The 26098-nt window shown below is 51.5% G+C and overlaps 1 protein-coding gene across 14 annotated transcripts in view; it reads right to left on the bottom strand.

Moving 5' to 3' along the window:
* Positions 1-26098, bottom strand: part of DNM2 (dynamin 2) — a 90767-nt gene that overhangs the window by 64127 nt on the left and 542 nt on the right. Inside the window, exon 1 of one of the 14 annotated variants that reach the window (XM_040449912.1) lies at positions 2947-3062. The exons of the other annotated variants lie outside the window; for them this stretch is intronic. Within the exon in view, the coding sequence (XP_040305846.1) occupies positions 2947-3047 (101 nt within the window). The 5' untranslated portion in view covers positions 3048-3062. Of the gene's footprint in view, positions 1-2946; positions 3063-26098 lie in introns of those variants that run through there. 14 annotated transcript variants of the gene reach the window in all.

The following is a 26098-nucleotide window of genomic DNA, read 5'->3' as shown; positions in this document are numbered from 1 at the left end:
TCCTCCTGTTCTTCCTCTCACTCACTCAGCTCCTGCTATGCTATTCTCTGCCGTGTTGCCCCCAAACAGGTATGGCTGCCTCGGGGCCTTTGCACTGACTGCTCCCGCAGCCTAGAACTCTCTCCCTGCAACACCCACAAGGCCAACCAGCAACTCCTGGCCAAACTATCTCTTCTCTATCTTCATCCCAGCACCCTCCGAACATAAAGCAGGTGCCCATCCTGCTCGATTCTCAATTCTATTCAGAACCGGCATCTTCCAATTTACTGGTCTGTTCATATGGCTGTGGTCTCTTTCCTCCCACCTATCCATTAAAATGGCAGCCCCATAGGAGCCGGGTCCTCTGCCTGGCACGTTCTCCGATCTCTCAGCTCTCAATACAGAGCCAGGCACGAGGCAAGTGACCAGTTTGTGGGATGAAGGACCCAACGAGGAGACTGGGGCTCAGGTGGAGGCGGGCGGGCCAGCGTCTTGTTGGCTTTCACGGTCCCACTCCGGGGTGCCACCTCTTCACAATTCCCAGCAGGCTCCTCCCTGCTCAGGAATCCTGCAGGTTCCAGAGCCCAGCCCCACCCCTGGCACTCAGCCACAGTCACCGGCTCCGTGGTCTCATCTGGAGGCCAGGCCAGGAACAAAAGCAGAAGTGGCCCATGGAGACTAGCAGCCGTGGCTCTTGGGTCTTGCAGACCCCAGCGGGAGTCCAGGCACTTCCATTTATTTTCTAGACAACCTGCATAGGTCTGGTCACCTTTCTGTGCCTCAGTTTCCTTATTTGTTATTTGTTAAGTGGGGACGATGTCATCTGCCTCAGACGGTAGGCAGTTGGAAGGATATGCAAAGTTCTTACCATGGTGCCCAAAAAGAGACCATCTGCCCTACATAAACGAGGGAAAACTGGACACAATATGAATCAGACCGTGACCCTCCTCTGCTCCAAAGTCCTCCCGATGGCCTCCAAGGCCCTGAGCAATCGCCCTGTCACCTCCCTGCCCTCACCCCCACCTCACTCACTCCCTGAGCCACACAGCTGGTCAAGGTACAGCAAACAGGTCAAATCTATTTCTGCTGCAGGGCCTTTGCATGTGCTGACCCTCTGCCTGGAATGAACATCTCCTCGGAGCCTCTTCACAATCCTGGCTTCCTCTGGTCAGTCAGGATTCAACTCAGATGTCAACTCTTTTGAGAGGCTTGACTGTCCCCTACTGACACCCCTCCTCCATGTCACCCCGTTTTCCTTCTCCTGAGTGATTCTGCAAGGATGGCCTCTCCCTGCGGCAGTGCTTTCCAGAGTGAAATCCGTTAACCACCTAGATGTCCGCTCGCATGGAACTGGCCCAATCAATCTTGGAACCGGGCCAGGAGGGAATCCAGGCCACAGTGCTGAAAGCAAAGTGTGATGGACAGAACAGCCTATGTCCTCCAAATATTTTTAAATGCTTGTGCCCATTTCCTGCCTGTGTGGGGAAAACAAACTTGAAGGTGACACCTGGGCCCGATGGAAGTCGTGTTATGGAATGCAAATGGAAAAACTTCCTGTTTCATGGTCTCCAACATGCCCTGAATTTCAGTCTTCTGTAATTTTTTTATAACTTTTGTAACAGGCAAATGTTAATTTTTACCTTTGCTGTTGTACCAAGAGTGCCAAAGCAACCAGGCGGCCAAGCAGCATTTTCATAGGTGACTGAAAAGACACTGGCATTTGGGAACCCAAGCTGTCGACTCTGCCCCTCCTGGCGGGTCCCCTCAGCATCCTCACTGCTCTACCCTGCAGCAGACAGCCTGCCCCACGTCAGCTGCGTGACCCTGGTGGCAAGGTCATGCACGTCTTGGGACCAATGTCCTCATCTATAAAATGAGGTGCGATGGGGACAGAAGACAGTGCAGGTGCCACAGGTCAGCCACATATGGATTCCTACTTCTGCGTGTGTCACCACCCAAGAGGCCCAACTGAAGCCAGAGGCAGGATGTTGGTAAATAGGCAGGAAGAAGGCCAGGCAGGGCTCCACCACGCTCCTAGCATTCCAGAACCATCCTCCTGGCAGGCTCCTTCTTCAAGTAGGAGAACGGGTGTGTGTCCTCCACAACCCTCTTCCCAGAGCCCCTCCCAGATGACGGGACGAGGAACAGTCCAGACAGACTGGTCCACGGTGTCACACAAGACAGGATGGCCTTACCGCCCTTGCCCAGGTCACGTCTTTCCCACCTCCTACAGTCGATCTGTCAGCAAATCCTGCCTTCGTCCCCTGCTTGGTCCCAACCTCCTTAGGCTGAGCCCCTGGGACAGCCATGCTCCCCCAGTCCTCATGCCCCATGTGTTCTCGACCTGGCATCCGGGGACAGCTTTTCAAACAAGTCGGATCATGCTGCACACATTCTTAAAACCCACCTGTGTCTTCCAGCAAACTTGGGACACAACCGAGTGTCCTGTCTGCAGCCCACAAGGCCCAACCCCAGTGCCCCATCACTTCCCTGCCGTTGTCCGCTGGCTCCCACCCCCCTCCCCGCTCCCGCTCCCGCTCCCAGGCCCTGCTGACTGATGCCTCCTCTCGGGCTCCTTCGCCACCAGATGCCCCCAAAGAGCCCTCCACTCTTCCTCTGGACACTGGTTGGACGGAGCCTGCCAGGAGAGGTTCCCTAACTGCTTCCCCGGGCCAGGCTCTGCCTCCTCTCCAAGCTTCCTTCCTGCATACTAGTCCCCACTCTAAGCCGTCTCCTTCGTTCACTGCCTGGCCCCCCACCCCCGGCACAGTGCCTGGCACACAACAGGTGCTCAGTACATGCCCGCTGAGGAGTGACCCGTAAGAGAGGCTGGCATCTCTGAAGGGCGCACACAACAAAACGCTGAGCCGAGCCCTGTGCACACAAGTCTCCATCCCCCTCTTCACAGGGGCTCTCGCCAACCCTGTGACGCAGATGGGGAAACTGAACGTAAAGACGTGTGGTCACCTGGACCAAAGGCACATAAGCTGACGGCATCCTCCGCCACCAACCCAGACGGCTTCTTCCTGTCCCGGTCTGCCGGCACCATCCTGGTCATTACACCACATGTTACCGGAACGAAGATGGAAAGGAGCCCTGAACTCCGAGGACAAGGCGGACAGTCACCGCTCCCTGTAGGGACAGATAGGTCCGTGACAGTGGGAAGCACAGAGTCTGCAGCTGTCCAGCTGTGAGACCTGAACAAGGATCTTCTCTTCCCCGGACCTCAGTTTCTCCATCTGTAAGATGGGGATAGTAATGGTGCCCACGCTGTCAGGCTGTCAGAGGATCAGAAGGACAAGCCCCGTGAGCCCCGGTCCCTGGCACACGTAGGGCCCTCCTCCACAAGACTGGTCAGTAGGGACGATGGCAGGAAGGGAGACATTCCTTGGCACCTCCAGGAGGACCCTGTTGCAACGGTGTCTCCTGGCACATCGGGCTAGACGATGCTAAATCTACTCCCCCCCCCAGCACAGCAGCCCGCTCCTAGGGACCAGCCCTGGGCCTAGCAGACAAGCAAGCCTGTCGCCTCACTCCCGTGGCCTGTCAGGAGGGGACAGGGAGTGGACGTGGCACGGCGGGGCTGGACCGGAGACGACCGTGCAGTCGTAAAGAGCACGAGACGAGGGAAACCGAGGGGAGTCTACAAGAGTAGCTGGGAGACACTAGGCCCCCGCCTTCAACTGAACAAGAGGTCAACAAGGAAACACCACCGCCACAAACCGACGAGATCTACCAAACCTGCACAGCACGCCCCACCCAACGACAGCAGAGAACACATTCGTAGCAAGGGCACGTGCAACATCCTCCAGGACAGGCCGTAAAACAGGACTCAGTAAATGTCAAAGGGCAGAAATTACATAAAGTACGTTCTCTGACCACACGGGGTGAAATCAGAAATCAGTAACGAAAGGAAATTTGGGGAAATTCACAAATGCGTGGAAATTAAACAACACATTCCTCAGTAACTAGCAAGTCAAAGAGGAAAACCTAAGGGGGATTAGAGAGTATCTTGAGGGGAATGAAAAAGAAGACGCAAAATGCCAAAACTCACAAGCTTCGGCAAAAGCAGCATGCAGAGGAAAATGCACCTATATAGATGTAGGCACCTATATTTATTTTTTATTATTTTTTTTAATCTTCATTTTTGAGAGAGAAACAGAGCACAAGCAGGGAAGGAGCAGAGAGAGAGGGAGACACAGAATCGGAAGCTGGCTCCAGGCTCCAAGCTGTCAGCACAGAGTCTGATGCGGGGCTTGAACATCCGAACCGTGAGATCAGGCATGACCCAAGCCAAAGTCGGATGCTCAACCGACTGAGTTACCCAGGCACCCCGAGCATGTGACTCTTAATCCAAGGGTTGTGGGTTCAAGCCCCAAATTGGGTATAGAGATTATTTAAAAAGAAGATCTTCCTTAAAAAAAAATTTTAACGTTTATTTATTTTTGAGACAGAGAGAGACAGAGCATGAACTGGGGAGGGGCAGAGAGAGAGGGAGACACAGAACCGGAAGCAGGCTCCAGGCTCTGAGCCATCAGCCCAGAGCCCGACGCGGGGCTCGAACTCACGGACCGTGAGATCGTGACCTGAGCTGAAGTTGGACGCTTAACCGACTGAGCCACTGAGGAGCCCCTAAAAAAAAATTTTAATGTTTATTCAATTCTGAGAGAGAGAGAGAGAGAGAGAGAGAGAGAGCAAGCACAAGCAGGGGAGGGGAAGAGAGAGACACAGAATCCGAAGCAGGCTCCAGGCTCTGAGCTGTCAGCATAGAGCCCAACACAGGGCTCAAGCCCAGGAATCATGAGATCATGACCTGAGCAAAGTCGGACGCTCAACCTACTGGATCCACCCAGGTGCCCCAAAAATAAAATCCTAAAAAAAAAAAAAAAAAAAAAGATAAAGGTAAAAGAAATCTGAATAGACCTATAACAAATAAGGAGACTGAATTTTTTAAAGTTTTATTTATTTTGAGAGAGAGAGCACATGTGTGCACAAGCAGGGAAGGGGCAGAGAGAGGAAGGGAGAGAACCAATCCCAAGCAGGCTCTGTACTGTCAGCACAAAGCCCAACACAGGGCCTGAACTCACACAAGCAGGGTCCAAACTCAGAAACATGAGCCAAAATCAAGAGTTGGATGCTTAACTGACTGACCCAGGCTCCCCAAAGAGACTGAAATTATGCTCAGAAACTCCCCCCCCCAAAAAAAAAGCACAGGTCCAAATGACTTCATGGGTAAATTGTAACAAACACTTAAAGAAGGTTTAACACTGATCCTTCACAAACTCCCCAAAAAATTGGAAAAGGAAAGAACACTTCCTAACTGGTTCTATGAGGCCAGCATTATCCTGATACCAAAGCTAGACAAAAACCACCAGAAAACAACAGATTGATATTTCATATTAATATAGACACACAAAAAAGTCCTCAACAAAATACAAGTAAACCAAATCCAGCAATATATAAAAAATATCATGTATCATAGCCAAGTGAGACTTATCCCAGGAAAGCCATAATGGTCCAAAAATGCCAAGATGAATCGGTACAATACACCATAGTAAGAGTAAATAACAAAACTATATGACTATCTGAATAGAAAAAGCATTTGACAAAATCTACAACCCTTTCCTCATAAACCTACAACTATCACCATATTTAATGGTAAAACATTTAAAGCTTTCCCTCTAAGATCAGGAATTAGACAAGATGTCCACCCTTACTTCTATTCAACGTTGTTCTGGAGGTTCTAGCCAAAGCAATTAAGCAAGAAAAAGAAATCCAAAGGAAGAAGGAAACTATTCACAGATGACATGATCATGTCTACAGAAACTGCTAAGGAATCTACCAAAAACCCCACAAAAAAAACCTGTTTTTTGACAATAAATGAGTTCAGCAAGGTTGCAGGATAAAAGATAAATATATAAAAATCAGTTATATTATTATACACCAGCAATGAACAATCTGAAAACAAAATTAAAAAAACAGTTCCATTTACAAAGGCATCAAAAAGAATAAAATATTAGGAATAAATCTAATCTAAGAAGTTAAAAAATGTACATTGAAAACTAAAAAAAAAACACACCAAAACATACATTGTTGAAAGAAATTAAAAACCAGGATGCCTGGGTGGCTCAGTCAGTTAAGCATCTGACTTCAGCTCAGGTCATGATCTCATGGTTCGTGAGTCTGAGCCCTGAATTGACCTCTTTGCTGTCGTAATACAGCTTGCTTCAGATCCTCTGTCCCCCTCTTTCTCTGTCCCTCCTCCAGTCACATTCTCACTCAAAAAAAAAAAAAAAAAGAAACAAAACTAATGAACATATGGGAAGGGGAAAGAGAGAGAGGGAACCAAATCATGAGAGACTTTTAAAGATAAAGAACAGGGGTGCCTAGGTGGCTAAGTCAGTTAAGACTCTGACCTCAGCTCAGGTCATGATCTCATAGTTCATGGGTTCGAGCCCCTCGTCAGGCTCTGTGCTGACAGCTCAGAGCCTGGAGCCTGCTTCACATTCTGTGTCTCCCTCTCTCTCTGCCCCTCCCTGACTCATGCTCTGTCTGTCTCTCTATCTCTCAAAAATGAGTAAATATTAAAAAAAAATGTATAAAGATAAAGAACAAACTGAGAGCCAATGGAGGGGAGGTGGGTAGGTAACAGGCTAGATGGGTGATGGGTACTAAGGAGGGCACTTGCTGTGATGAGCGCTGGGTGTTGTATGTAAGTGATGAGTCACTGAATTCTATGCCTGAAACCAACATGACACTGTATGTTAACTAACTAGAATTTAAATAAAAATTTGAGGGGTGCCTAGGTGGCTCAATCAGTTAAGCGTCTGACTACAGCACAGGTCATGATCTCACAGTTCAGGAGTTTAAGCACTGACAGCATGGAGACTGCTTTGGATTCTGTCTCTCTCTCTCTCTCTCTCTCTCTCTCTCTCTGCCCCTCCACCACTCACACTCTGTCTCTCTCTCAGAAAAAAAAAAAAATGAATAAAAGAATGTTAATAAATTAATTAATTAAAATTTGGAAAAAAAAGAATGACCTTGCCTAACTAGAACATTCCCCATAATGACCAGTGTAATTCTAGGTTGTCTTAGTAAGATTTTGACTTTTTTTTTTTTTTCTTCTGTAAGATATCTACAGCTTTGGGGCATCTGGGCAGCTCAGTTGGTTAAGCATAGGACTTTGGCTCAGGTCATGATCTCACGGTCCGTGAGTTCGAGCCCCACATCGGGTTCTGTGCTGACAGCTCGGAGCCTAGAGCCTGCTTCCGATTCTCTGTCTCCCTCTCTCTCTGCCCCTCCCCTACTCTCTGTGTGTCTCTTTCTCTCTCTCAAAAAATGAGTAAACACCAAAAAATTATAAAAAAGAAAAAGATATCTACAGCTTCTCAGACCACAGTTCTTAGACAAAAAATAAGCAATTGTGCCAAAAGGGGAAGTGTGCAATTATCTGAAACTTAAGGATAGCATTTCTTGGGGCGCCTGGGTGGCGCAGTCGGTTAAGCGTCCGACTTCAGCCAGGTCACGATCTCGCGGTCCGTGAGTTCGAGCCCCGCGTCAAGCTCTGGGCTGATGGCTCAGAGCCTGGAGCCTGTTTCCGATTCTGTGTCTCCCTCTCTCTCTGCCCCCTCCCCCATTCATGCTCTGTCTCTCTCTGTCCCAAAAATAAATAAACGTTGAAAAAAAAAAAAAAAAAGATAGCATTTCTTCAGATAAGCCTTGGGTCTCTCAGAGCCAAATACCTAAGACAGAGTGTGCCACTGGGTTGGGGATTTTGTGGTGTTTTACGGTATATCTCACCGCGCAGAATTTTTCTTGAGGTTATGGAGGTGCCCTCGGGTCAAGCTAACCTATTCCATGGCACATTTAGGGAGCACAGGAGGCTTAGATTTAGGTGACAAAAAATAAAAGAAAAAAAGTGTTCTAAAAGACAATACAGGAGTAAAGTTTCATGACCTTCATGGACCGGACAAGTAGTTTCTTGGATATGACCGCAAAACCATAAGTGATAAAAGAAAAACCATATAAATGACACTTCATCAAAATAAAATTTGTCTCCTTCTAGGACACTATCAAGAGAGTAAAAAGAAGGGCATCGGTTAAGCCAACTTTGGCTCAGATCATGATCTCACGCTCCGTGATCTCGTGCTGACAGTGCAGAGCCTGCTTGGGATTCCCTCTCTCCCTCTCTCTGCCTCTCCCCTGCTCGCTCACTCTCTTTCTCTCGCAAAAATAAATAAATGAACATTGAAAAAAAAAGAAAAAAGGAAAAAGACAATTCACATGATGGAAGAAAATATATCCCATAAGGGACTGGCCTTGACACCAGATATAAAGAACTCTCACAAATCAACAAGAGACAAATAACCCAATCTAAAAATGGACAATGGAGCTGAATAGACATTTCTTCAAAGATACACAAACGGCCATCGAGCACACATTAGTCATTAGGGAAATTTAAAAAAAAAAAAAAAGAAAAGAGCAAAACCACCACTTCCTACCCCCAAGGAAGCTAAATTAAAAAAGACCGATAGTAACAAGTGTTGGCAAGGAGGTGGAGAAACCAGAACCCTCCTCCAGAGCGGGTCAGACATAAAACAGTGCAGTCACCGTGGAAAACAGTGGTTTTCTGTGGGGTTTGTCCAGGGGTTTCTCTGGGTTAAACGGAAGGATCCCATACGGCTCAGCAATTCTGCTCTTGGGTAGCTACTCAAAAGAAATGAACACATGTGCACACAACAATCTGCACACAAATGTGCACCAGCAGCACTCTTTCTGATGGCCAAGAAGCGAAAGAGCCAAATGTCTGTCAACCAAGGAGCAAATAACCAAAAGTGCACATCTGTACAATGGAATATTATCCAGTCGTGAAAAGGGATAGAGTTCTCATACACGCTGTGACAAGGATGAATCTTGAACACGTGGCACAAGAAGCCAGACACAGAAACCAGGTAACGTAGGATTCCATTTACGCAAGATGACCAGAACAGGCAAATTCACAGACAGAAAGCAGATTCGTGGTTGCAAGTTGCTGGGGACGGGGAGTGACCGCTGATGAGTACAGAGTCTTCTGGGGGGCATGAAAAGGTTCTGAAATTAGTGGTGATCGTTGCACAACTCCGGGAATATGCTAAAAATTACCTAATGGTTACACTTTAAAAGGAGGAATTTTATGGTATGTGAATTATATTTCAGTTAAAGATGCTATTTTAAAACAAAAAGCACAAAAGCAACCCAAGTACCAACAAGGGAGTGAGTCCATCAACTATCTTTAAGATAAAAACCGCTGCAGGGGCACCTGGGTGGCTCAGTCGGTTAAGCCACCGACTCGTGATTTCGGCTCAGGTCAGGATCTCATGGTCATGAGATCGAGCCCTGTTCCGGGCTCAGCACTGCCAGCACAGAGCCTGCTTGGGATTCTCTCTCTCTCTCCCTCACTCTCTGGCCCACCCTTGCTCACAGGTGTATGCACTCTCAAAATAAATATTTAAAATAAAACATTTAAGGGGCACCTGGGTGGCTCAGTCAGTTAAGGTCCGACTCCGGCTCAGGTCACGATCTCATGGTTTGTCGGTTCGAGGCTCACATCAGGCTCTCCACGGCCAGCATAGAGTGTGCTTTGGATCCTATGTCCCCCTCCCTCTCTGCCCCTCCCCTGATCTCTCTCTCTCTCTCTCTCTCTCAAGTGTGCACATATGTACTCTCTCTCTCACTATCTCTCAAAAATAAACATTTAAAAAATATATAAGATAGGGGCGCCTGGGTGGTTCAGTCGGTTGGGTGTCAATGAGTTCGAGCCCTGCATCAGGCTCTGTGCTGACAGCTTAGAGCCTGGAGCCTGCTTCAGACTGTCTCCCTCTCTCTCTGCCCCTCCCCTGCCCACCCTCTGTTCTCTGTCTCTCAAAAATGAATAAACGTGAACAAAAAATTTTTTTAAATTTTTTTTTTAAGACAAAACCACTGCCCACCCACACAAACCCTCCAGAAAGGCTCAGGCCTGACTGTGGCCAGTCCTCATCCTGCCCTCCCACAGCCTCAGCCCCTCTGTGACTCTGACCTTAGTCACCACCTCCAGTTTTCTGTGTGCCTGGCTGGTGTGTACCTCCCCCACTGGGCCTAACTCTGAGGGGCAACCAACCGGGCAGGAGCCCAGGTTGTGGCGGGGCACACAGCAAGCTCAGCGGGCCTCTGCAGAGTGAGGACCACTCGGTGGCTAAGACCCAAGGTTACTTTACCTGGAGACGGGTTTCTAGAGCATCGAATACACACCAGGCACCATGCAAAGGGCTGGGGCACACCCAGGAACAAGGCCCCACCAACAGGGCGCTCACCTTCTACTGGGTGGTGGTGGACAATAAACCAAATACATAAAGAGAACAATGACAGGGAGGGACAAGTGCTTCCAAGAAAAATTAAGCAGGGCAGGAGGATGGAGTAACAGGGTGGAGGCATTTTAGCAGTGGGGCCAGGCAGGCCCTGTTGAGGAGGAGACCTCTGACCACAGGCCTGATGGAGGTGACAGATGATCCATCAGGCTATCTCAAGGAAAAGAGCTTTCCAGGCAGAGAAAATGGCATGTGCAAAGGCCCTGAGGAGGGAATGTATTTCACATGTTTGAAGAACAGTGAGGACCCCAGGATAGACAAAACAGAACAAGTAAGGGAGAAATAGGGGCAGATGAGGGAGAGAAGGGGGAGAGGTGATGGAGCGGTAGGGGGGATGGGGGCTCAAGGAGATCACGCAGGGCCTTCGGGTGGTAGCGAAGACTTCAGTTTTCAGACAGAGAGAACGAGAAGCCACAGTGGGTTCTGAGCAGAGGCAGAATATATTCTCAACAGGACCCCTCTACAGCCACTACAGGGAGAACGCCTGGGGTGGGCAGGGAGGGAGGTCGGAAGGTACAAGACTTAGGAGGAGATAACCGCCCTTGTTCAGGTGGGCAGTGATGTTAGATAGAATAATACAGAGAGTGGGGCGCCTGGGTGGCCAGTCAGTTAAGCGTCCGACTCCTGGTTTTCGGCTCAGGTCACGATCTCGTGGTTCGTGAGTTCCGAGCCCCGCGTCAGGCTCTGCACTGTCAGTGTGGAGCCCGCTTGGGATTCGCTCTCTCCCTCTCTCTCTGTCCTTCCCCTGCTCATGCTCACTCTGTCTCAAAATAAATAAACTAAAAAAAAATTAAAAACAAAGAAGATACAGATAGAAATACTAATAGCAAAGCTCTCCATGTACCAAGATGGAGAATTTTTTTCTTTTTGAGAAATCAACAAGCTGATTCTAAAACTTATTATGTAAAGACAAAGGAACTAGACTAGCCAAAACAATTCTGAAAGTGAATAACAAAGGATTTAAAGACTTATTATAAAGTAATAAAGAAATGTGGTTTTGCCCAAAGGACACACACACAGATCAATGTTAGAAAATCGGGGCGACTGGGTTAAGTGCCCGACTCTTGATTTTGGCTCAGGTCATGATCTCACTGTTGTGGGATGGAGTCCCAAGTCAGGCTCAGCATTGGGCATGGAACCTACTTAAGATTCTCTCCCTCTCTTCTCTGCCCCTCTCCCACTCGCACACACGTGTGTGCGCTCTCTCTCTCTCTCTCTCTCTGTCACAAATAATAGTAATTAACATTAAAAAAGAAAGAAAGAAAGAAAATAGAATCCAGAGGCACTTGGGTGGCTCAGTCAGTTGAGTGTCCAACTCTTGATTTCGGCTCAGGTCATTATCCCAAGGTCGTGAGCCCTGCGTCAGGTTCCATGCTTAGCGTGGAGCCTGCTTAAGATTCTCTCTCCCTTTTCCCCTCTCCCCTGCTCGTGTTCACGGTCTCCCTCTAAAATAACAAAAGAAAAGAAAAGAAAAGAAAAGAGAGGAGAGGAGAGGAGAGGAGAGGAGAGGAGAGGAGAGGAGAGGAGAGGAGAGGGAGGGAGGGAGGGAGGGAGGGAGGAAGGAAGGGAAGGGAAGAGAAAAAAAAGAAAAGAAAAGAAAAGAAAAGAAAAGAAAAGAAAAGAAAAAAGAAAAAAAAAGAAAAGAAAAGAAAAGAAAAGAAAAGAGAATCCAGAACGGACCCACGCCAATATGGCCCACTGACTTCTGACACAGGAACCTCAATGGGGAAAAGAAGGTCTTTTCAATAGACAATACTGACACAATTGGACATTCATACGCAAAGAAATAACCTCAGTTTATACCGCATAAATCATACAAAAATTAACTCGAAATGTCTCCTATTTATGAGTCACACAGAGACACGCACAAGAATGTTTCTATCAGCATTATTCACAATCACCAGGAACTGGAGACAACGCACTGTCCTTTAGTTGAATGGTTCAACAGACAGTGGCCCGGCCATACCATGAAGGACTCCTCCTCAGTGGCCCGGCCATACCATGAAGGACTCCTCCTCAGCAATAAAAAGGACTGAATGGCTCACGCATTCAGCCTAGATGGTGCTCCAACCTGTTATGCAGAATGAAACACGGCTCAAAAGCTACGTGAGTCCATTTACACAAGAATCTGAAAAAGCCAAAACCATAGGACGGGGAACTCGGGCAAGGAGCAGGTGCCTGGGTGCAGGGGGCGGAGAGGAAGTGACCACAAAAGGGCACAGGGGGACTTCTGGGGGGGCCTGGAAGGGTTCCATGTGTGGATTGTGGTGATGGTTACACACCTCTGCTGTTTGTCAAAGGAGAGCTATACAGTAAAAATGGGCAGGGCTTACGGTATGTAAATTATACCTCCAGGGTGGAAAACAAGCCAAATGGGCAAGCTCTCTATGTGCTGAGGATACACTAAGATCTCCAAGAAATGCTGTCAAGTAAGAATCTCCCTGCTCCCAACAGCGTGTAAAAGTGTGTATGGGGGAGGAGGGAATAAACACACGCGTGTCTGCTTCTGTTTGTACCGAGCCTGGGAGGACACACAGCAACCAGGAAGGGTGGTCAGCCATGAGGGTGGGTGCCGGCTGTAGGGGCAGGCAGGTAGCAAGGCCTCTCTCTCTCTCTCTCCATCCTTTCTGGTATTTTTGAACTTGGTGCCATATTGAGCTTATTACCGATTTAAAAAAAAATTTTTTTTTTTAATTAAAAAAAAATTTTTTTTTCAACGTTTATTTATTTTTTTGGGGACAGAGAGAGACAGAGCATGAACGGGGGAAGGGCAGAGAGAGAGAGGGAGACACAGAATCGGAAACAGGCTCCAGGCTCTGAGCCATCAGCCCAGAGCCTGAGGCGGGGCTCGAACTCACGGACCGCGAGATCGTGACCTGGCTGAAGTCGGACGCTTAACCGACTGCGCCACCCAGGCGCCCCTAAAATTTTTTTTTTTAACGTTTATTCATTTTTTGATAGAGAGAGACAGAGCGTGAGCGGGGGCAGGGGAGGGGCAGAGAGAGAGGGAAACAGAATCTGAAGCAGACTCCAGGCTCTGAACTGACAGCACAGAGACTGACGCCGGGCTCGAACTCACAGACCACCGTGAGATCATCACCTGAGCCGAAGTCAGACGCTTAGCTGACAGAGCCACCCAGGCGCCCCGAACATATTACCAATTTAAACAATTATATTAAAAAGGACCTTTGGGGCGCCTGGGTGGCTCAGTCGGCTGAGCGCCTGACTCTTGGTTTCAGCTCAGGTCATGCTCTCACAGTTGGTGAGTTCAAGCCCTGCATCGATCTCACTGCTGGCAGTGCAGAGCCTGCTTTGGATCCTCTGTCCTCCTTGCCCGCTGACCCTTCCCCCCACTTGCTCAGACGTGCACGTGCTCTCTCTCTCTCTCTCTCTCTCTCAAAAAAAAGAAAAACTCAAAAATTATTAAAAAATTAAATAAAATAAAAAGAAACTTTAGTGCTTCCAAAGCATAGTATATGAAAAGGAGAGAAAGAGTTAACTACCGTAGGGAGAGCTGATCGACACCACCTTAACCCAGAGATCAAGGTCAACATCACCATGATAAGACGTGTTGATAACATGGAGCCCAAATAGGATGTGGAGAGAAGGGTTTCTGGCTTCTGTGGTATTCTTCTCCCCACACCCAGAGTGCCAGTCTAATCATGGAAATCCCAGATAAACCCAAATTGAAGGCCATTCCATTAAATGCCAAAGGCATGAAAACCAAGGGAAGTCAGTGGTGCTGTGTCACCGACCAGCAAGATGGAGGAGGAGCGGCGACTCCAATGCAAAGTGGCACCCCGGGTGGGGTCCGGGGACAGGAAAAGGACATAAGGGGGGAAACTGGGGAAATCTGCAGAAAGTCTGCCTTTCCTTAGTGGTAACAATCTACCACAGTTAATGTCTCAGTGGTAAGAAACGTACAATGGTAAGGTAAGACGTAAGCACAGGGAAGGATGGGATACGGGAGCCCTCTGTGCTGTCTTTGCAACTTTGCCGTAAAACTTAAAAACTTGTTTATTTTCTGTAAATCAAAAACTGTTCCCAAATTAAAAAAAATGTATGGGGCGCTTGGGTGGCTCGGTCGGTTGAGCATCCGACTTCAGCTCAGGTCATGATCTCACGGTCCGTGAGTTCGAGCCCCGCGTCGGGATCTGTGCTGACAGCTCAGAGCCTGGAGCCTGCTTCACATTCTGTGTCTCCCTCTCTCTCTGCTCCTCCCCTATTCATGCTCTGTCTCTCTCTGTCTCAAAAATAAATAAGTGTTAAAAAAAATGTATTACAAATAAAACAAAGGCAAAAACTCCTCAAGACACTGAAGAGCAGGGACTTGGCATGAGGTGGACACATTATGGCAAGACTCTGGACTGTCACACATGAGCTCATAATGGTGTCGGGGAGAATGGGGAACATTTACGCACAGAAATGCAGAAAAAGGATCTGGCAAGAGCCACACACTGATGGACATGGTTCCCTACAAAGGGTAACAGGAACCTCTGCCTTTCTCTGCGCACGTCCAAAAGGAACGCGTTTTATTTTACAATGAACAAACCTTAAATTTAAAAAGAAAAGAAAAATCAAGCTGATGTGTCGTTGTCGGTCCAGTGCCGACAGAGCCTCCCCACCTCCGACGGCCACCTGCCCTGGGCTCCCCAGGGACCTGTGCCAGGCCCTGCCAGCAAGAGATGTCAGCGGGGCAGACACCATAGAAGCCGGACTTCCGTCTAAACAGCTTCTACCCACGTGAGGGGAACTTAGTATTGCAAGACAAGACATGCCAACCCAAACCACAGGAAGCGTCCCTCCTCAAGCTGAGAGGACGGCTCACGGTCTCTGGTCACAGCCCCCCAATCCTGACTGCTAGGTCCCTAGCACTCCGTCGCCCCCCCGCGGCCCCCCCAGGTAACAGAACCACGTTTGAAGGCATCCTCCTTAAAACCACTGGCTCCCTGGCCACAGGGCCAGCTGGGGGCCTCCTAGACAAGGAGGCTGTGACCCTCCAGAGGACCCTGTCCATCAGCACAGAACACAGAGGCCCCATGGCCTGGGACAGACAGGGCTGTGTCCCACACCCACCACGGGGGCTTCCTCCAGGGCTGGCCTGGCCGTGCCAGGGTGTATCACCCAGCAGGCGGGTGTCACCCCAGCTGGGACAGTTCCTGCTTGCTTTGCTCGCCAGCCAGCCTGCCCGTCCCTAAGACTCTTATCGCTGGGAAAATGTGTATCATGGAGCGGAGTCTCCAGGACGCCTCCTCCTACATCTGGCTGTGGGGGTGTCACCAAGGGCCTGGGGAGCCTGCTGGCCGCTTGTCCACACCCCACGGGTCTGTGGTCTGAACAGATTCAACTTTAGCCAAAGGAAGTCTCCCACTACAGAGCATCGGTTTTCTGTGCTGCAGCTCATGACCAGAATCCCCCCGAGTTTTAAGTTGGCCCGGGGAGGGGTCCGGCCCCGCGCGCTGGTATTTTTATGACATCTCCCCCTGGCTCCCTGTGGGAGGATGACCCCCTCGTGGCCTCCTTTCCGTGGTTCTGCTCTGGTCCAAGCGGGCCCTCGGACAACCTGCCTTCAGACCTCGGGGCCCCGCAGCGAATGTGTTCAACCAGCACCCAGGCACACGGCAAGAATTAAATGGGTAGCACACCGGCAGCCCGGAGGGGCCTCAGTTGCCCCAGCCCAGGGTGGGGCCCCCTTACAGCTGGAGAAGCCAGAGCAGAGAGACATCCAGGCTTGGCTGGCCTCAGGGTCTTAGCACAGCACTGTCATTACTCGGTGTCAGCAGACAAATCACAGCCCTTCCTGTAAAGACAAGGTGCCTGCCTCTGTTCTCCCTAGAGCACCCCACGCCCCACCTCACCGCTGTGCGCCCCAGTGATGAGTCCTGGTGCGTCCTCCGGGCCCCTTCTCAATGAACGTCGTCTGTGCAGCGAAACGAATCCAATTCTGGCTTCTAGATATATCCATTCAACAAATATAAATGATCCTACTACATAGCAGGACAGCAATGAACACACAGACACAAACCCCTGCCCGTGAGAACCTCCCATTCTGGTGGGACAGAGAGTAAACTAATAATGAAAACAAGTTCAGGTGCTAATAAGAGCTCTGAAGAGGGGCGCCTGGGTGGCTCCATCAGTTAAGCATCTGACTTTTTTTTTTTATTTGGGTGGGCGGGGGGGGGGGGGGGCAAGGGGGGCAGGGAGAGAGAGAGAGAGAGAGAGAGAGAATCCCAAGCTGTTTCCGCACCGTCAACACTGAGCCTGACGCAGGGCTTGAACTCACCAACCATGAGATCACGGCCTGAGCTGAAATCAAGAGTCGGACACAACCGACTGAGCCACCCAGGCGCCCCTGCGACCAGCTTTTGATTTCAGCTCAGGTCACGATCTCATGGTCCGTGAGTTGGAGCCCCGTCTGCACTGAAAGTACGGAGCCTGCTTGGGATTCTCTGGCTCTCTCTCAAATAAATAAACATTAAAAAGAAAAAGAGCTCTGAAGAAAACACATCAGGGCAGGGGTCTGAGAGAGTGCCAGGCCCCGTGTGAGCCGGGGTAGGTAAGGGACCGCCTGGCACAGAGGTGAGGTTTCAGCAGGGACCCAAGAAGACGGGGGCAGCACAGGTCACGCAGAACTCTGGACACAGAGGAGATGTGACTGAAGGCAGAGAAAGGCCACAGGGGAGAGTGAGCCCGGGGGGTCTGGGGAGCAGGCCGTGTGGCCAGAGGGGTGAAGGAGGAGAGAATGGCAGGAGGTGAGGGTGGGCGGTGACAGGGGCCGCGAGAGAAGTCAGGCTTTTACCCCAAGTGGGGTGGGAGCCAGGGAGGGTCGTGTGCAGAGGAGGGTCGTGCCCTAACTCGGGTCCACAGGCACCCAGTGGGGGTGGGGGGGCGGGGGCAGGAGCCGAGAAGGCAGGATGGAGACGACCGCTCTGGTTCAGGACGTGCTGACGTGGGGGCATCGGGGAGGACCCCCCGACCAGCCCCACGCCAACCCCAGCGAAGCAGCCGCCGCGGCCGGGAAGGTGAGGACTGCACACGCGGAGCTGCCACCGTCCCGTGTCCTCCCCTCCCGCCTTCTCCACAGGCATGCCGCGTCCGTGGGCAAATCCCGGGACTAGGCGACTAGGAGGAGGCTCGACACCGGCCACCGAGAAGCTGGTCTGTGTACCATGAGCACTACGCAGCCGTGAAGAAGGGAGGATCACGGGGGGCACTTGGGATGTGCACCGGCTCACGTACGGACGGGCCGGATCACTATATTCTACGCCTGAAACCAGCATAACGCTGTATGCTAACCTACTGGAAATTAAAATTAGAACAGGAAAGGGAAAGGAAAGGGCCTACGAATAACAGGGCCCGAGCCGGGACCCACAGCCAGGCAGGAGGGGCACAAAGGTACAAATGGAGCGGTCGCCGGTCTGCTCCACGCCAGCTCCTGCCCGCCCTCCTCACCTCGACAGAAAGACCTACTGCCTCGTCCAGGAAGCACTCCCTGACCACCACTCCGGCCCAAAGCTCCCCATCAGAACCTCTGTCTTCCACGTGCCTCCTCCCACTCTCACTGTGCGGAGAAGCAGAAGAGAGGACAAGAATCTCTTGGGGCCCACTCGTGGCAGCACCCCCATCCAAACCCAGCCCCTGCTGCTTGCTCTGGTGGCCCCATTCTCCGCTGGAGACAGATGCTGGGTGAAGGAACAGTGGGCAGGCACGGGGACTTGGAGGCCCCCACCTGCCTGCCCCACCCCTGCCCCTCAGCCGCCTCATCTGTAAAATGGAACCGACCCGAAATGACCCCCAGACAGCGCTCAGTGCCGCGCTCACACGTGAGTGCATCAAAGACGCGGGAGGTCCATTCGATGTGGGACAAAAAGACCAGAGCCACCCCGACTGCCACTGAAGGAGACCCATCAAGCAACTGAGGGGTGCACCCGGCCCCGCAAGGACCCAAGGAAGGTCTGGATTATTCCTCCACACCTGGCCTGGTTCCAGAAATCTCTGAGGTCACTCTGAGGTACAGACATCGCAGGAGGAGTGAAAACCAACTTGATGAAGCTGGGCCAAGGGTCAAGGGTGCTACTCTAGGTATGGGCCAACAGGCCCAGTGGGGGAGGCCTCCTGAGAAAGTTTGAGGCTCTGGGTTAGGTTTGGCCCCCTGCAGCCCCAGCATCCTTGGGCCAGCCTCTCTGACTCAGTTTCCTCACCAGTAAGCAGCGATCAAGTACGGGCCTCAAAGCGAGTAAGGTGCCTTGCCCTGAGGCCCCAGCGTCGATCATGGCACACAGAGGATGCTGTCATTTCTCATCAGGACAGTCACAGCAACTGCCGCTGGTCCCTTTCCTCCATTCCTTACCCCTCTGGGGGCGGTGGGGGGAGCGGGGAGGGGGGCAGGAAACTCCAACCCAGCAAGACCTCTGGGATGTGTTAAGTGGTTGGAAAGCAAGTTGCCAAGCCACGTTAAGTGGGGTGGCCCCAGTTCTAGAAAGCAGATATGCTGAAAAAGAACCAACTGCTGGCAGTGCCATATATTTGTCCCGGCAAGGACACCTGGACACAAATACGCAAGAGGGGTCTGGCAGGATCCACCCCAACCTGACCATGGCGTTCCCACGTGGAACCAGGAGGGCAGGACAGGGCTGGTGGTGCGTTCTTCCCCATCGGTCAGTTTCCCTCTGCACAAGAACAGGGCCTTTGGTGTTTTACTTGCATAATTCAAATGCAGGGAGAGTAGGCCTCCCATGGGCACTTTCCCGACACTCACATGCCTCCTGGGTCTCACCTCCGCCTCAGTCCCTTTTCTAAGAGGACAGCAGGTACACGGCAGGCCGGTACGTGAAGCCCTCTGTTCGTGCCCTTCCCTCTGCCTGGGACACCGTTCCCTGGGGTCTTGGGAGGGGCTGGCTCCATCTCGGGGCACCCGCTGATCACCTGTCTGAAGCAGCCTCCACCCCGCCACTCTCTCCCTCCCCCTACCATTTTCGCTGCACTTCGCCTTCAGAAAGCTGTTCATGTAACCTTTCACCCGATCTCTGCCCTTCTTGGTGCCGGCCGGGTTCCGACCACCTGGCCCGGCAGGTGCCACTGAAGGCGTGCCAGCCAGGCACACAGCTAACAACCTCGAAGGGTGCCGAAAACCAGAAGCTGCTCGCTCCGTCACCTCGGCCCCATCCACAGACACAAGTGCCACAGCGTCCACTATTCACTCCACACCTTGCCATCCCTGACGTCCCCGAGCATCTGGCTCTGGGGGACACAGTCCCAGCTAGAGGCCCGGCTCCTGAGCTCCTCCCTGTGTGACTTCGAGTCAGTTCCCCTCTACGGCCTCAGTTTCTTCACCTATAAATCAAGGATGCTAAGAGCAGCACCCCAGGGCTGTTGGGACTGCATGGTCCAGTGTCCCCAGGGTATGGCACAGAGTGATTCTCCACAAACATCACCTCTTACTGTGTCATAAACATCCAGCCGCAGGTGAAACCAAATGAGCCACCCGGCTCCCTGTTCAAGCTGAGGGTGACTGCAAGAGGGAAAGCCCCCAGCACCCAGCAGGGGCCTCCGTGCCGACACTAAAAGGAACCCAGGACGCACCCAGAAGCAGGAGTCTTTTCTCTCCAGCGCCTTCTTGCTTCAGAGGCAAGGCAATTTTTTCCTTTTATTCAGATCGTAGCGAATGCCCTATAAATATCTCGTTATTGGCTCGCATTCTCCCAGAGCTTTCACACAATAAGGGCTTAATTACAGCATGTGGTTAGCAACCCCAGTAAATTAAGGGTTAGCCGATGTTCCGATTTTTTTCTGCAATCGAGGGCCCTGTAATTTCGGCGTTTTCATTCAAATCTGGGCAGAAGCTTGGCAGACGCGGCCCTGATCCAAATGCAAACACCTGGAGAGACACATGGCTCCATTCCAAACAGCCCCTCCCGCGACCGGTGCCTCTGAAGACTCTGAAATCCAGAGCCGTCCACAAGGTCGTCCCCTGCCCCTCACCCGGAAACGACCGGCTTACGACCGGGGGATTTCAATCTGTGTACCTAGCGAGGGCCATTATCCCTGGACAAATAACTCTGCAAAGACACTCGGCGGCCCAGATCTGAGCTTTGGAGAAATCGGTCTCCTGGGCTGGAAACATAATCCCAGCAAGCAAAACCCAACCAAGAACGACACGGGCAGACAACCCACATGTGGAGTTCGGGAGGCATATCTCTTCCCTGGCGTTATACTCCGAGACTACAACCGCTTAGAACAAGAGGAGATCACACTTCCCCTGGGTCTGGAAACTAACAGGTCTTACACAGCTTTCTGGGTCATTAAATCCTCTTCTAGATCATTCTGAGTAGCTGTTTCCGAGCTGGCTGTCCGACGCACTGTTTGTCTAGCTAATCCGCTACTGTTGGGCATTTCTGCTCCCAATCTCCCACCACCATCCACTAAATGAGCATCAGTAACTCTCACAGCCAAATATTTGTCCGCAGCCACCATTTCCACCTAGAAACACAGCAGTAACAGGCTCCCGCCAGCATTTCAGGATCTGGCTCACTGGCTAGTTCCGGTTACATGCTCAGAGCTAAAGCCAGAATGATGCCCGCCTGCACGGAGAGGCACTCACTCAGTGTTTGGGCTAAAATCAGCTGCTTTGGAAAAATAAAAAGTAAAAAAAAATAAAACAAAACAAAACAAAAGAAAACAAAACAAAATAAAATAAAATAAAATAAAATAAAATAAAATAAAATAAAATAAAATGAAATAAAATAAGGTGCTTTGGGGATGCCTGGGTGGCTCAGTTGGTTAAGCGTCCGACTCTTTCAGCTCGGGTCATGATTTCATGGTTTGTGAGTTCGAGCCCCACATCGGGCTCCATCCGGACAGTGCGGAGCCTGCTTGGGATTCTCTCTCCCCGTGCCTTCCCCTCTCTCTCTCTCTCAAAAATAAATAAACAGGGGCGCCTGGGTGGCGCAGTCGGTTAAGCGTCCGACTTCAGCCAGGTCACGATCTCGCGGTCCGTGAGTTCGAGCCCCGCGTCGGGCTCAGGGCTGATGGCTCAGAGCCTGGAGCCTGTTTCCGATTCTGTGTCTCCCTCTCTCTCTGCCCCTCCCCCGTTCATGCTCTGTCTCTCTCTGTCCCAAAAAAAATAAATAAACGTTGAAAAAAAAAATAAATAAATAAACTTTTAAAAAATTTTATAAAATGAGGTGGGTTTTATATTAACAAGGTAATTATGAATTCCGTTTCTTTACGGAAAAAGAGTTCTCACACCCAGGGCTTTTACAAGTCACAGGGATCTCCTATTTCACAAGGGTTAGCTCATTTGCTCCTCAGCCCGCTCCCAGGAGAGAGGAAACATCGTGATCCCCATTTTCCAGACGAGGGAACTGAGGCCCGGACAAGTGAGGTCATTCAGCCAATGTGTGGCCGCGCAGGGACAGCCACATTCCCCCGGGCACCTCCAGGACTCTCCCCATTCAGGCTGACCCAGGTACTACAGACCACCCAGGCAAAGCAACTTTAGGTACGCACCAAAAGAGAAACGACGGAAAACAGCAGGTTTCATTTGCAAGATCCCCGAAGGGACAAACCAGCCCAAGCGGCGGACCACGTGCCTATACCCCTCAGCCTGGCAGGGACCTAAGGTGCCACCAGTCACCTGACAAGCATTCGTCCGGCACCCACCGTGTGCCAGACAGCAGTCCCGTGGTGTAGCCATGTCTCCTGGAGGGACCCATCACCAAAGATCAAATGGAAATGTAGCCAGAGACGGTAGAGACCCACGGGGCAGCTGATTCTCGCTAAAAGAAAAATGGCACTAGGTCATTTGTGAGTTGGCCGCTGGGTCCCGCTCACTGAGATAATCCAGGTAAAGCTGAAAATCAAAGGCGAGGGTCCTCAGCTTGCCCAGGACCAGGTCCGGAATGGAACCACCACAGCCGTCCCTCTGCTCAGAGCCCTCCCTGGCCCCCACTGGACCCCAGTCCCTGCTAACCTTATCTCCCCCAACTCCCTTGCTATACTGGCTGGCCTCCAGGCACACCTTCACCTCAGGGTCTTTGCACTGGCTGTTCCCACAGCCTGGGATGCTCCCCCAGCAAATCTCCACTGGTGGCTCCCCCCCACCTCCTTAAGTCTCTACTCAGATGTCACTTTCCTAAGGAGGCCTTCCTTTCCCTGACACCCCTATTTAAAACCCTCACCTCCCCCTGCCCTCTCCCTGAGCCTGCTTTTCTTTTCCTTAACAGCTTTCAACTTCAGGCCTGTTTCTTCCTTATCGGCCCCCTGCTGGAAGGCCAGCTCCCCCGGGGTGGGGGTTTTGGTATCTTGCTCAGGGCTGTGTCCGTAGCCACAGAACAGAACAGGGCCCCCGGAAAGGACACAGAGTGTTTAGAAAACATTTTTCAAGAACAAATGAAACCTGCACAGCGCTTTAAGCACTTTTCCCGTGCTAGACACCCTTCCAAGCCATTTAGTCCTCACTCCACCCTCAATGACAGGCACCAGGTGACTCCACCTGCCCTACGAGACGAAACACACCCAACTTATAAGGCAAGGGGCTTATAAGTGGATGCTGTTAACAGCCCCAACTCCCAGCTGGGGATACTGAGGCTCAAAGAGGAAAGGCTCACAGGAACAAGCCCAGGCCTGGGGGATTCTCAGCTGGAGGCCTCAACCTCAGCCTCCTCCTGTTCTTCTCCCAAGGAAAAATTTCTCAAGTTCCTCCCTCCATTTAGCTGCGGAGGCTCAACCACCAGGGTCACCAGAGGGGCTCATCCTCCCCCCTCCTTAGGGCCACATGCTGTTACAGGGCAGACAAGCCAAGGGTCTGAAACTCAAGTTTCTAGGGCCAGGAGTCTCCAGGCAAATGTAAAACGAGCCTGGGTGAGTACTAGGGAGTAGTGGGGAGTGGGGCAGCACACGTGGCCACTCCTGATCTGACATGGCAGCCGGTGGCTGCTGCTTCTGAGATCCAGGCACTTGGTGCCAAGCAAGTCTCAAGCCCAGGAAGGCCAGAATATCACGACTAAAACGACAGCTGTCATGGGTATAGGGTCAATGCACTCAACACATGTTAACCCACACAGTCGGCCCAGGGAGTGCCTGGTAGTTATCACCCCATTTTACGGAAAAGGAACCTGAGTCCACTTGGCCAAAGTCACACAGGCAAACACGATGAAGCCTGGCCTAAGGCCCAGGGCCCGTGTTATTACACCATTAGACTCTGAGGCTCTTTGGGTGTTTGCTAAGCATTGCAAAAACCTGAATTTTGATGCAAAATTTAAATGTTGATAGCTAATTAAGAACAAAGTATTTTAAACACCATGCAGGTGAAACAAAAGACCAGCAAGCAGGCTTCAGCCCCCAGGGCCACTGATCTGCAACCCGGTACAGGCTGAGCTATCTCACTTGGACCACAGTCTTAGAAAACCAACAAGGAGGAGGCAATGAAACAGAGCAGCCCGTGCTGACCCCCTGGGAACAGGCCCTGGAACTACTCTCTCATTTGTTCTTTGAAACTAGCCAAGATGTCATCTGTAAAGGTCTACAACGCAAAGAAGGAAACAGGTCCTCAGCTGCAACAGTTTGGCCAAACTCACAAGAAGGAGGAGTGGGATTCAAAGCGAGGGCCAGCCCGCTGTCCCCCTGTGGCAAGGCTTGGTAGCTAAGAAACCTTACCCACACTCCGGAAAGAAAAAGAAGTTAGCTCCGTTTGAGCAACCCATAACCGAGAAGCTTTTTTAAAACTTTGGCTCTCAGGCCCTGAACTAATGCTCTTAACGATCAAGGTCACATTGCAGGCTTCTGGGAGAAGGTTGCCACAGGAGCCAGCTCGGTACTAGATGGCTGGGTGGGTGGATAAGAGAGAAAGGCCAGGGGCAGAGACACTGAGGAGAGGCGGGCAGGGAAGAGAGACCCAAGGTCCCCAACACAGAGCCCCCAATTCCTCACTGAACAGCTCTGAGCAAGAGGGCTCAGCTGAGCCTCAGTTGTCTGCTCTGTAAAATGGGACCATAGCAGGGTCAGCCTCAGAAGGCTTAAATGCAGTCCAGTGCATAACTTGAAAGCACTTTAATTCTGATTAGTGTTTGCTGCTGACATGGGAGGGACCAGCATGGTGAATAACAGCCTGGCCGAGCCGACCTACCGTGTGCCAGGCACCGTGCTAAGTAAGCACTTTCAACAAATCAGGTCACTGAAGAATGGCAAGTTGAGGGACCATCACCCTGTTTTTAGGGGGGGGGAAACTGAGGCTCAGAGAGGCCAGACAACCTGTGCGAGGAGGTCACCAGGCAAATGAAACAGACAGAACTTTGCTGTGTGTCCAGTTAAAGCCTGGGCGGGCAGGCAGGAAAATAACCATGCAAAGGGGCCCACAGCCCAGCCCAAGGCTCAGCCCCGGCCCAGCTGACCCCAGGTCCACACCTTTCCGCCACAGTGGACAACAGGCAAGGTGCCAGAGACAAAGCAGCAAAGGAGGAAATTCATGCCGCTGAGAGCAAAACTCCAGGCCTCTGGGAAGGCAGGGTGGGGCTGGGCACCACTGAGCACTAGCCTGGTGCCCTTGGGCCAAGGATGAGGCTTTTCTGAGCCTTCCTGCTCGTGTCTAAGGTGGGGTAACAGAACCTCCACCCCTCTCACTCCCTGTGGGATCCGAGAGGCTGACAAACTGAACTCAGCCTGGAGCCTTCGAGATGAACATTAACCCTTACTGCAGATAACAACAACAACAACGATGATGATGATGACTGGGATGTTATCATTTGGCAGCCACAGGCACAAATGGAGCCGTTCCCAGAATGGAGAAGTGACAGCCCATCTGGGAGGCAGAAGGGCAAGAGGCGGGGGAAGGGAGAAGAAAGAACCAAACACCCCTGGGGGGCTCACTGCCAGTTCTCATTCATCAGCAGCTTCCTGAATCCGGGCGAAGAGTGGAGTTTGCCCACTGGATAGATGAGCACACCGAGGCTTCTCAGGGCTGCCCAAAGGCCTGATCAGGCTCCAAAGAGGGCCCCCAATTTGCAGACTTTTGCTTGGGAGCTGACCCCAAGAGCACCCTGACAAGGGCCAGGAAAGAATCCTGCAGAAAGTACCCCCTCCCAGGGTCCTACTTCCAACCGATAGGGGAGTTCAAGTTTCATCCTTCAGCTCCCTTGTTCCCAGCATGCTCCCAGCCCAGCCCACCCCACTCAGGACTACAGAGATGGGGCCAGACAGTGGGGAACTGCCAGGGCACTGATGGGCAGACTAACATAAGGACGGACACCCGGACAGACAGACAAAGGGATCCGTTTGGGAGAGAAGCCAGCGTTTGCCAGGGACCAAGCTTTAGAGTTAGCCTGGGAGAACCAGACAACAGAGTCCCCTAGGGTACGGCCAGTCAGACGGCAGAGGCCAGCCAGGGTAACCCAACAGAGGGATGGCTAAGTCTGCGAGCGGCACGGACAGGCGGCCAGACAGCACAGGTCACCCTAGACAGCTAGCCAGGCAGCAGGGGGCTGCCCTGAGGGACTGGACAGATGGACAGCCAAATGGTAGTGGCAAGGAGTTCTATCGAGGACAGAGACAGCCAACCAGACGGCATGGACTGCTCCAGATAAATGAACAGCCAGCCAGACGGCAGGGGTCGAACCAATAGGTACCTAGCTGGCAGGTTTCGGACAGACAGAGAGAGAAGGGGGACCTAACCCTGACCCACAGGCAACCAGATGGTAGAATTCAGCCACGAAAGCTGGGGATCTGAGAGTCGGCGACGG

The sequence above is a fragment of the Herpailurus yagouaroundi genome, unplaced genomic scaffold (assembly GCF_014898765.1).
Source record: "Herpailurus yagouaroundi ecotype Mexico unplaced genomic scaffold, PumYag 200, whole genome shotgun sequence".
NCBI classification, from domain to species: domain Eukaryota; kingdom Metazoa; phylum Chordata; class Mammalia; order Carnivora; family Felidae; genus Herpailurus; species Herpailurus yagouaroundi.
The sequence above is the reverse complement of the archived record's forward strand: the minus strand, read 5'-3'. Positions and strand labels throughout refer to the sequence as shown.